At 45.5% G+C, this 12,761-nt stretch overlaps 1 protein-coding gene across 2 annotated transcripts in view; it reads right to left on the bottom strand.

The window, feature by feature from the left end:
* LOC119705455 (neural-cadherin-like) overlaps positions 1–1,657 on the bottom strand; it is a 63,850-nt gene extending 62,193 nt beyond the window's left edge. For both annotated transcript variants that reach the window (XM_038147896.1, XM_038147895.1), the window contains exon 1: positions 608–1,657. In XM_038147896.1, the coding sequence (XP_038003824.1) occupies positions 608–1,616 (1,009 nt within the window). In that variant the 5' untranslated portion in view covers positions 1,617–1,657. The remainder of the gene's footprint in view (positions 1–607) is intronic.
* Positions 1,658–12,761: the final 11,104 nt, after the last annotated feature.

Genomic DNA, 12,761 nt, shown 5'->3' with positions numbered 1-12,761 from the left:
AGATGACAATTAAAAAGGAAAAGAATTTTAAAACGCAATATGTGTAAACAGTAAATGAAATGAGCTAGTCCATTTAAGTTCAGTAAGAGCTTGTGAAAAATGACAATTTAAGGCACAGACATGCCATTTCAATGGTGTACATTGAACTCCTGAGATATTTTTAAAAAAGAACACCTGCCTAAACACAAGGGCTCCAGTCCTGCAAAACCCCACATCATGCTTGTGAGTCAAATACACTCAACTTTAATAATGACTCAAAACTCAATGGCTTCAGCTGCATTCTTCAAATTAGACACTTACAGGATGAGCGCTATAGAGAATACTTTAGTAACAAACACCTGTGCTGTACCTCAACTACTCACTAACAACTAAGAATTCTAACCGGTGAAACACTTAAATTCTGCTAAACACCATATTGTCACTTCTAGTGTTTTTAATGCTAATAGTTTACAGATTTAGAAGACCAAAAGTACGTTCCACTCCACAGCATATGACACCTGATGCTAGAACACCGTTAGGTGCTTGTTGTCACCTGGAGACAAACTGTCCCCGGACTCCCTGATGGGACCAGACCACTACCTCGTCTAAGACTCTGCCTAACACCCACCTCGGCGCTCCTGGACGCGGATGACGAGCTCCCAGGCGGCCACCGCCTCCCTGTCCAGGGCCGCGCGCAGCGTCACCTCGCCGCTCTCTCGCTCCACGCTCACCGGCGACTCCTCGACGGGCGGCGACAGCAGCTCGAACCACGCGGAGGCGAAGCGCGCCGGGGCCAGGGCGGCCAGGCGGGTGCCCGGGCGGGCGTCCTCGGGCAGGGCCAGCGCCAGGGGCGCGGCGGGCGGCAGCGCGGCCCGGCGGCGGCGGGGCGGCGGCGGCGGGAGGCGCTTGGGCTGCGGCAGCACCTCCAGCTCCAGGGGCTCGCTGAGCAGCGCGGGCCGGCCGCGGTCCCGCGCGTAGAGGCGCAGCGGGATGGGAGCGCGCAGGTGGAGCAGGGAGCTCACCAGCACCACGCGTCCGCTGCGCGGCACCACGAAGAAGTGCGCGCTGCGCGGAAGGGCGAAGTAGCGCAGCTCCGCGTTGGCGCCCGCGTCCGCGTCCTCGGCCCGCGCCTGCCACACCTGGGACTTGAGCGCCAGCGTCTCCTCCACGCGGAGCTGCGCGGAGCCGGGCCCCACGAAGCGCGGCGCGTTGTCGTTGTCGTCCAAGACGCGCACGGTGAGCGCGGCCAGCTCCGCGGGCGCGGCGCCCCGGGGCGCGCAGCGCTTGCAGCACAGCCCCAGGCGGAGCGAGTACAGCGCCCGCGCCTCGCGGTCCAGCGGGCGGCGGGTGCGCAGCCACACGCGGGCCGTGCGCGCGTCCAGCGACACCTGGAAGTGCGAGTGTCCCTCGCCCAGCAGCTGCAGGTGCCAGCGGCGCCCCTGCACCTTGGCGCACCAGGGCTCGGGCCCCAGCCGCGTCAGGGGGATGCTGAGCCCGCGCACCCGCGTGCCCGCCGGCCGGTTCTCCGCGACATGCCCTTCGAACGAGGGCGTCCTGCGCGGGGCGGCGCGGGCGGCGGCCAGAGCCCAGCAGAGCAGCAGGCAGCCGGCGGCGCGCCGGGCTCCGCGGGGGCCCATGCCGGCTGCGAGCGGCGGCGGCTGCGGGCGGGAGCGCGGCGCTCCCCGCGCTGCCCGGCCCTGCCCGGCGCTCCCCGCAGTGGGCGGGCGGGGAGGGGCCGGGGCACGCGGGGCCGCTCCCGCCCCCGCCCTGCCTTGCCGTGCTCCGAGAACGCGCGGAGCGAACCGTCCCGTGCGCTGCTGCGCGATGTCCCCGCCGGGCGAACTGCACAAATGATCCCGCTGGTGCAACAACCTACCGCCCGCTTTTCCTCCTCCGGCGGCAGAGTTCTGCCTCCACGCGCCGCGGGCATCAGTGCGCAGGTGATGTCCTGCAGTCTGTCGCACGTCAAGCAGGCTCTCCCAGCACTCCGGTGTCCCCTGAAAACATTTAATTGTTGATTTCTAGACAGCTACCTATTCTAAAATGCCAGTTTTGCTCTCAGCTTGTACTTGAGCGCTGTCGCTGACCTAAAGTCACATCTTTGGTCACAATTAATCAGTTCCCTTATATGTCCCGATTTGTGAAGGTAAAACAATTCTTGATGAAATTTAGCTTGACTAAAGAATGTTTCTGGTGATAACCAGAGAGAAATATAACCCAACATTTATTTGCCTGTTTGGATTTTTGGAGTAAAACTAAAAACCCAATAAAACTAAATTTCGCCATGTTATGACTACATAAATCAGGGATGTTGTAGAAAAAGTTACTAGATTATGCAATTCCTCTTCAAAACAGATCAGTGCTTTCAAGAATAAAGTCCAAAACAATATAAAATGGGAATTGGCTGTGTTTATGTAGTACATGAATCATTTAAGATTAAGAATCATTCTGCGATTAAACAACAGCAAAATAATAAAAGATACTCTGTATTGGTCACATTACTCAAATTTCATGAGACTGAATAATGTTTACATTTCTCATAAAACAGTGCATTTCCCTTATGTATACCACTCAAGACTGTGAAAAAGTTCATCGACACAAAACTGTGCTTTCCTGTAAGCCTTTTGGAGAAACTGGTTGTCTTGTTTGGGGAATTGGCAGTCCAGGATCAAGTAGGAAGTCTATGGGTGACTCAGAATGAAAAATCCAAGTGCTCAACAGGGAATGACCATCTTCATTTCATCCTGCAAGCAATTAAGGAGAAACAAATCATCATCTTCACACAATCTCTCCATGTATGCCTCACACTGAAAAGTCTCTATAAAAGCACCCTCCTATACGGGATTTTATCTTCAGTGCTTTTGTGGGGGGCCTTTTCTGGCCTTAAAATAGAGAAGTTCACACATGTGGATGTGTACAGAGCAAAGGGCAGTAAAGAATGGAATGGGATAGGAAGAACCCATCATTTGGTCACAAATATTCACGTGGCTTCAAGATAAAAGGATTTTCCCCAGAGTTTCCTAACTAGTAGGATACTACAAGAAATCTACAAATAGTATTTCATCAAATTGTGATGAAAACATTTTGTGAGAGCATTTTAGTGAGTTCTGTTTTCTACATCCACTAGGATTTACCTCTGTAAAAACATACCAGGAACAGTACTATATTTTGCAAGGTCTTTCACTTCTGCATCAGAAGTTCAACAGATAAGTAATTTAAACACATATGTGGTTTTAACAGACTAAAGATGAACCTCATTCATGATTTCAAGTGCAGAACTCAAACTATGTTATCCTAATCAGCATGTAGATAGGAAACTGGGAGATTGCACAAGGGGGTTTTTTTAGGAAAAAATAGAGACCTTATACCATTGTTCATTAAAAAAAATAAAAGGATGTTGTTTTACAGTTCACTGCCCTGTGGCAATCATAGAGAAATACTTGAGACTCTCTAATCCTGTTATCAACTTTGCAAATCAGTGGCAATCTGAATTGGTGCCCTGGATATTGTATAGTCAGAATCCTTCTGACTTCAGCCCACCTCTAGAAATCCTGACCACGGTGGCTTTACAGTACAAGCTCCTCAGGTCTTCTACTTGACAAGTTTGTTGAGATCTAGAAGATAATAAACTGTACACATCATTTGCTTCCTTTTCCTGACTGCTGAACAACACTCTGTGCGGTCCCATCAGGGCTCTCTGAGTGTTCCAGACTATCCTCCCATTTACAAAAACTTTTATTTCTGTTACCTCTAAATTTGGATTTGTCAAGATGCACCAGTTCTTGCATTAAAGCAAGAAATTTTTTTGTCCCTGCTTTGAATTGCAATGTGTGCATCTTTTATTACAGTAACTTGAAGTTTCCCACTTTCCTCTCTGTAAAATCCAGGATTTACAACCCTCAGGGTACACCTACATACCTGAGAGTAAATCTCCTGCCCAGGCTCACAGGCTGCACAGATTCCTGTAAGCCTGGAGTGCAGGTGAGCATCATCTCCAGAGATCTCACATGACCACAGATCTCTCCTGGTCACACACAGCATCAGGATAAACCAACCTGCTGGTTGCTGAGGTTCGTCTATGTGACCAGGTGATGGCAAGGCCAAGACAAAATCATAATCTATGTCAATGTTATGAATTCATGTTTGGAAATTACTGAATTGTAACAGTCTGTAACTTACTGATTTATATATAGACATATTTTTTTACAGAAACATCACGACAAGCATTTGGCCCAGAATTTGCAGTTTACAAATCAGAATTCCTCTGAAATATGAGCAGGAAACATTCTGAGGAAAATCTTGCCTTAACCTTATGGGACTGCAGTGTCAATATGGAGGCAGGAGAGAAGAAGAAGACATTCTTCCTGGTTTACATATACCTTGTAGCTGAAGAGCAGGATGGCTTTGGGAAAAGTGGGACAATCAACTTTGCTTTTGATCAAAAGGCAAATATGCCTGAAGCAGTGAGTGCTCTTGACTGCCACATACTCAGGAGGAGGCTTTCCCAGAGAAGAAAGGGGCTGAAAGTCCCCTAAGATCTTTTACTATAAATAACTGTAAATATATAATCATAACAGAATTAATTGACCCCTCCGGAGCAAGATGTTGTGTGTGTCACCAGGAGCACCTGCCAGACATTCCTCTCAAGCACAAGTGTAAACCTTCAGGAAGGGCTCTGCTCTGCTGCATATCCAGCCTAAGGAAGCTCTTCCTACACTATTTACTCCCCAGCCAGGATTCTACGAGTGTATTGGCAGCAGCTCTGCAGGATCCAGCCCAGAGTGACACAACAGCCCCTGTGCGATTTAACATGGTTTGTACATTGCCACGTTTCATAACAACACTTGTAGCTCCATTTTCTCAAATGCAACTACAAGTGATAATCCTTTCCTGTATAATTTTGCAAATTAAACCTAAATTATTCAGAAGTACAGCTGTTGTGGTGTAATCCTTGCTAGTTCTTTATGCAGATTTCTCTCAATAAGTCACAAATTTTTCTTGGAATCTAGTGCTGAAATGAGAGCAAGAAACACCTTCTGTCATGCTAAAAGCAGAATTCTTCCTCCAAAAGGGAAAAGCTAGTGACTTTTTCAGTATCTTTCATTATTTTTTAACAATTACTTTCCAGTTTATTTCAGCCAGCTGGAAGACCCTTTCTGCTGTTAAGCATGGTGTGCTATACATAAGTCCAAGGTTAGAGCAAATGTTTTAATAACAATAATGTACCTAAATGGACATACATATACAGCTGGAAACACCTCCTACATGACTTATAATCAAATTAAATCAGCTATACCGCCACGTGAAAAAAAGGGAAACCTGAGGTGTGTTGAAATCAGACAAGACAGTCACAATCAATTGTCACTCTAAGCACACTCTAAAGGTATACTCTGTTTTCCCTGGCTGGTGCCTTACTGCTTGCCAGTAGAAACACATCATTAATAATGTCCCTAAACAGTTTGAAAACCTTTACAGAAAAGCTTTTCTTACGCTCCTAAGTCTTCACATGATAAAATTTTTTGACTTGTGACTAACACAGAAAAATATTTTTAAAAGAAATTTAAAATAATGATTTTTGCATTACTTTATCCAATTCTCTAAATGCTCATTTTTCTCAAGACTGCGTTCCATCCCCATACTGCCTTAATAAAATGTCTGTGAGAAGCAGACTGCTGTTTTCACATTCAATACATAAAATACAACAAATACATACGCCAAACACTAAATCTTAGTAAATCTTGTTCCATTTTTTTTTCAACTATTTGTATTTTGCAATAAACATAAAGAACCCATTCATTCTTGCTTGTCTTTCCTATTCACAAGTGTAATTCTCCATAACTTCAGTATCTTTTGTTGTGGTCATCATGTTTCTCTATGTGTGAAACCCAAATTATTTTTGACTCAGCAGAACAAATCAGAAGAACAAATTACATCGTCAGAATGTGCAGATTTGGCAAAGAAAATGTATCTGATTCCATTCTGCTCAGCTTCCAGCAGAAGCCAGGCAGGCTTCTGGTGAGCTGCTCAGCATCTGGCCTAAAGGGCTGCTGAGAAACCTGGCCTTCCAGATTCCCCAGTTCTGGGAAGGACATCACTGGACTGCAGCCTATGGCTTGGGATGTGAAGGCTGCCAGGGTCTGGAGCAGACAACTGCTACAAAATCAGGGAGCCCAATCTGCCAAAGGCAGTAGCTCTGAAAGCCACAGATGGACTGACCTAGATCCAGTGATCAGTGAAACCCTCCTCCACAGAGACTTCCTGGGTTTCAGAGGGGTTTGCTCCAGGAAGGAGGAAGCAAAGTTTGAAGTATCACACATCAGCATATTTAACAGAAAGGTACTTACAAGAGGTTTCTATAAACAATCCTTTGAAAATAACAATTGTTTAAATAACTCCAAACAGTGTGACAGTACAATGCACTGGTGTCTGGTTCATTTGAGGGATCTTATACTGTACATCACAATTAGCAAGAGTGTCAATCAGAACAGTTATTGTAAGAAATATTCTGGTTTACTCAGTGGTAAAGAGTAATATACTACCAACAAGGGCAGAAACCGCCTTTAAAGTAATTATCTCACCTTCATATTTGAAAATTAAAGAAGCTCAACAGTGACACAAACCTGAACTAATATTCTGATTTATCTAACTTGTATTTTGTGCTCTGACATGTTAAAAATACTCAAGCATATTAATGCTGGAAATTTGGAAACCAAAGCTTATGGCTGCTGTAAAGGGGATGCAGAGAAAATATTGTTTGTACACCCAAGGAATCAGTGAGGAATGATGCCCCTGTGAAAGATTCCTCATTCACCTGGTCTAAGGCTGTTCAAGGCAGAAGGGTGTGGAGGGAGCCATGTTGTGGCAGTTCTGTGTTCCCTTGGCATGCCTTTTGCAGCTGCAGTGTGCCTGGAGCTCTGGGCTTTGTGGTTTTCAGAATGCTAACCCTAGGCTTAACCCTGGCCCTAGGCAGAGCAGTAAAAGCAGCCCTTGATTTGCGTGGTGAGACAAGGTGAAGGCAGTCATTCTACCTCTTGTTTAATTCTGTTGGAAATCACTGCAGGTAAAGCAGGGCTCAGGCAGCAGATCCCAGCTTTTCTCATAATACACTTAGGATATTCCCTTCTGTCCTGCTCCCTCCCCTCTCCCAGCACAGCTCCTGGGGGTGTGGAACAGCCAAACCTCTGAGGAGGCTCAGGCCTCCTCAGCACACCTTGACCTAAGCAAAGGCAAATGACAGAAGTAAAGCATGAGCAAGCACTGCTTTTTACCCCAGTGTCACCTTTCCTCTCCCAGCTCTAGTCTTTCCATCGCCCCCCTCTAGCTTTCTGTGAAATCTGCCCTTCATTTATTCCTCTGTCTCTCTTTTTTATCTCAGTGAAACAGCAGCCAGAAGGGGAGACAGACAGTGACATAAAGTGGGTAACTTCAATATCAATGTGCTTCTTTTATTCCATGGGCTCCTAAATAAATTATTGGAACCAATAGTGTTGCAGACCATTTAAAGTAGACATTTTTCCATAGGCTACAGCAAAATTTAATAGTTGGAATGCAATAAATACTTAACAGTGGAAAAAAAATAATCTAATGCATCTCATACCTGTGTCATTTCCAAAAATAAGTAAAAAACCAGCACTAGTTCATGTCTGTTACTACCAGAAGAGAACTGCTGGCTTAGTGCATCTCTTTTTTACACAGTAGTATCTTTTAATAGAGCCATGCTTCAAATTTATGAAGTTCAAAGAATATGGAAGGGTTAATTTCAGATTGTTTGATTTTTAAGCAAAAGTAATTCTGGTGGACAAGAAGGGTAAACTTCCACATCTATATGTAGCAACAGTTATAAAACTCCTAAATGAACACTTATTTAAAACTGTGAGTATCTAATTGTACTAAATAAAATAATACTACTGGAAACAGCAACAGCTTTCCTTTTAACTTCGAGGAATATTTCTAAATTGTCTGCTCCCTGTAATTCATAGTTCAGATTTTTTTTGGGAGCTGGGAAATGTGTTTCAGAACGAGCAATGTTCAGCTGCAAGGAGAGCTAAGGGAGAAGGAAAATTCTTATCTCTTACAGGCAGTGCTTAACCTGCTCAGCTGAATGCAATGGTTCTAAACTGTCAATACAGTTGTCCCGTTCAAGTTAATTCCTACTCTGAACCTGAAATATGGGAAAAAAGTCTTTAAGAAGGGACAGTAAAGCAATACAGTCAACATTCCTCATTAACCAAACCAACAAACAAGTGACTAAGTGCTTAATCCTGTAGAAATTTAACAATACAGTAAATATTGTCAGAGGAAAATATCACAATTCCAAAAGAAAGCCAGGAACTGGTTTAAGCTGCAGCCCATTCTCACTTCATATATGTGCTGATGATGCAGAGCTCCTGTTTCACTGGCTTTGGGGTGCTCCAGCTCATTACACACAGCAGCTTCCCATGGGACGAGTTTAATACGCAGAAGGAGAGTGAACAACCTGAAGTAGGAGATTTTAGCCAAAAAACTCAAAGGCTTTCATGTTCTACTTCTTGATAATGCAACAAAAACCCCAAAACACATGTTTTTAAAAAAATTAAGGTTAAGAGGGTATATCTATATAGTAATAAGAATCCCATTGATGGCTTCAGCCAGGTTAAAATAACTATGGAGACCTGTGTAGCAGAGCAAATCCATGAGTGATGGCAGTCCTAAAATAGGAAATATGCATATACATATATATGTATGTATAGTTATTTCAGTGGACTGAAAATTACACATGAACTCAAGTAGTTTGCAGGTTGGACTGAAACCCCAATTCCATTCCTACTGAAATCTGTAAGATACAATCACACCTTCTGTATCCCACTTTAAATATATATATATATATATATATAGCATAAGGAAACACCTGAATGTGCTCCTCACATCTGATGGCACTATATGAATTATGTTCTTACAAAATATTTGCTATTTAGTCTTTGAAATTCAATGTAATTAAAAAGTCTGTCAATAAAATTGTTTCTTTTCTCACTCCTGTCTTTTACAATCTGAGATCTCCTCCCACATGGACATCGTTCCATTTCCAAAGCCATTCCACTGTATTTTGCTATTATTGCACACAACTCTTTGTAAAGCCGTGATCCAGCCTGGGCACAGTGATCCTTGTGACACATTTATTTATGTATGTATGTATGTATGTATGTATGTATGTATTTATTTATTTATTTATTTATTAGAGCCCACTGCTGAGGCACCATTCAGAGTGTTGCATTGCAAGTAATCTGCATTGGTGTGTTTGTTTATGGGACAATGGCAATTAAAGGGGAAATCTTCTATGGCTTCAGTAAGATTTCAAACAGGCACAATGTTATTATATAATTACTAATTAGATGCTTTAAAATCACTGGTAATTATTGAAGATTGTAGTTTCTACTCTTGCTGTAATTTTTTCTTAATTTCTTTCTCATGAAACAATATTCAATTTTCTTTTTTTAAATATTACTTTTCTTATAGTATCTTACTTCAGCTTCTGTAAGGTGGAAAAATCTTGCAATGTTTATTTTGAAGACATTGCAATGTCTGCCAATTTTTATAGCAATGTTTCTGTGATTAATTTTTATTAAAATTTTAATTTAGGCCAGAGTTGACTAAGCAAGGATTTCATCAAGCAAGGATTTGATCAAGCAAGGATTTCCAGTGTGTCTTCCAAGCAGAAGTGCTAAACACAGAGTTTGCAGAGTGTTGTTACAACCATCAATATTTTGCTTTATTTACAATTGCTTGAGGAAGAGATGTTTTGTTCATGAGTTCTTTCATGCATTCTGTTATGACTCTAATATGGTGTCATTCCAAGGGTGATTACGAGGTCAGTGTGAGCATTACTTAAAGAAAGACACCATTTATAGTGATTAAAACCTTGGGGAAAAAATCAGCAGCTTTTCTTGATCCCTCTAGCGTTTGAAATTGAGTCTCAAAGGGCTTGTGAAGGATCCTGCTTATTGAAAGTGATCTCCTGGAGATTTTTACATATCTCAAGTAGTCCTGAGAACTCTGCTGAATTACTAATGTACACATAGTGCATTATTACTTGCAAACTAATGCATCCTGAGCATTTTTGACAGCTGACATTCCTAAATAATACAGAGTGTAAGTTTAAAAAATAGAAAAAACAGTCCTTTTAAAGCATCTCTTTTCTGTTTACCATCCTTCATCAATGTAAATGATACACAGAATTCTGTGGATATATCAAAAGTGTCTAGAATTTTCAAGAATCCACTATTTCTGCATCACAACTAGAGGTTCTGAACAGCTCAACTGATTCTGAAAAACCTTGGTCCATCCTCTCATGCTTTTGCATTTAGAGCTGCCCTGTTTGCAGAGGAAATGATCTATACCTGGGAGCAGCTGAAAAACAAACCAGGCATCTGATGAGCCAAAAATGATACACAACTTAAAGCACTGTTGCCTCCAGATTTCTTTAATGAACCAAACTCTCCCTTTTTGCTTTTTGAGCCTCATATAGTAATTGGCAATAACTACGACACCTTCTCAAAACACAAAAACTCATCAACTGCCAGCTCCCTGCTAATAAACTCATCCAGAACAACTTATTAAGACATAACCTTTAAGAGTGTGAGCAAACGATATGCAGTGAAAGCCGCAACACAAATATCTATAAAGCGAGATGAAGTATTAGGATTACTGCAGCTTTCTCTGAGCGAAGCCAAGCATATGGTGGTATAATGGAGCATGAATTTACAGCAGCAGAGATGTACGATATAGATTAAAGCTTCATCTGGGACAACATACTGCGCGGCAAAAACCAAAAAAACCCAAACCAACAAACAAACAAACAAAAAACCCAAAAAAACCCCACCACCTAAGAAAAAATACAAAAAACCAACCCAAACAATAATTTTTTGTTTTGTTTTCTGGTTTAACGATGAGCCCCGAATGCTGTTGTGTAGAACAAGGGCTCCCTCTGCTGCCCACGGGGAAGGACAAACCAAATCCTGCCTTCTGACCTGCTAAAAACGTGATCCCGAAATAGCCCCGATTTTCAATCGGTCTGAACATGCTTCTCAGAACACGAGGATGGATGCGAGGTTTTCAGGCAGGACGGATGGGCTCCTGTGATCCATCTGGAGGGTGCGACATGGAAAGATCCAAAATAAATTAACTCTACTCGGCTAATTTTGTCTGCATTCACTGCCAGAGTTGTTGAAGAAATAAGCACTTGACACGTTTTGTTACTGTTCAAAACTAGACCAGAAATACTTGGTAAGTACATCTTTATTATCCCTGCTTTAAGGGAGCTGTGGCTTATTCATCCTGGCAGAGCAGCTTTTGGGGTTGTTTCTTTGGTTAAATCTTAAAGTACAAGTGGAAAACCTATAGCCTGTAATAAGAGTGTGACTGACCAACACCAAAGGCTGGAATTTGAGGTGCGAAAGTTACTTTTTTAACGTGATTGAAGCCATTAAATGAGAGTGCCAGCAATACTTGCATTGCTATTTTGACGCTGAGTGTCTTTGTACCCAGTCTGATAAAGGCCAGTACCTTTGTCAGCTTTCTGGGGGAGTGTGGGGGTTTTTCCCTATTTGATTCCAGAGACAGGGCCGTGGCTGCAGGTCAGGATGTCTTTTAGTCCCCACTGCGGACTGTGGACCGAACTGCGGAGCGGGGGCTCAGCACAGGGAAGCACTTTTGGGGAGCCCCAAAAGCAGAGCAGAGCTGGGGGCAGCGCCACTCCCTGCTGCTCCCGTGGGATGATCCCCCGAATCGCGTCGCAAAAGCTGGATTTCAGAGGGAATCGGAGGGCCCGTGGCAGACTCAGAGCCTAGGTCACCAGGCCATGGTGACATTGTAGCAGTCATTGGCACAAAGAGACACGGCAGAGCCTCGGCGTTCCTCAGCCCAGCGGGACCGTCCCCGTCCCGCCGAGCCCTCACACACAGCACACTCCGGGCCGGTCCTGTCCTGCTGTGCCCTCACACACAGCGCACTCCGGGCCGGTCCCGGTCCTGCCATGCCCTCACACACAGCGCACTCCGGGCTGGTCCCGCCATGCCCTCACACACAGCGCACTCCGGGCCGGTCCTGTCCTGCTGTGCCCTCACACACAGCGCACTCCGGGCTGGTCCCGGTCCCGCCATGCCCTCACACACAGCGCACTCCGGGCTGGTCCCGGTCCCGCCGTGCCCTCACACACAGCGCTCTCCGGGCTGGTCCCGGTCCTGCCATGCCCTCACACACAGCGCACTCCGGGCTGGTCCCGGTCCTGCCATGCCCTCACACACAGCGCACTCCGGGCTGGTCCCGCCATGCCCTCACACACAGCGCACTCCGGGCTGGTCCCGGTCCTGCTGTGCCCTCACACACAGCGCACTCCGGGCTGGTCCCGGTCCTGCTGTGCCCTCACACACAGCGCACTCCGGGCTGGTCCCGCCGTGCCCTCACACACAGCGCACTCCGGGCTGGTCCCGCCATGCCCTCACACACAGCGCACTCCGGGCTGTCCCGTCCCGTGCCCTCACACACAGCGCACTCCGGGCTGTCCCGCCATGCCCTCACACACAGCGCACTCCGGGCTGGTCCCGCCATGCCCTCACACACAGCGCACTCCGGGCTGGTCCCGCCATGCCCTCACACACAGCGCACTCCGGGCCGGTCCTGTCCTGCTGTGCCCTCACACACAGCGCACTCCGGGCTGGTCCCGGTCCTGCTGTGCCCTCACACACAGCGCACTCCGGGCTGGTCCCGCCATGCTCTCACACACAGCGCACTCCAGGCTGGTCCCGCCA

This window comes from Motacilla alba, chromosome 11, assembly GCF_015832195.1.
Source record: "Motacilla alba alba isolate MOTALB_02 chromosome 11, Motacilla_alba_V1.0_pri, whole genome shotgun sequence".
Classification (NCBI taxonomy): Eukaryota; Metazoa; Chordata; class Aves; order Passeriformes; family Motacillidae; genus Motacilla; species Motacilla alba.
The sequence above is the reverse complement of the archived record's forward strand: the minus strand, read 5'-3'. Positions and strand labels throughout refer to the sequence as shown.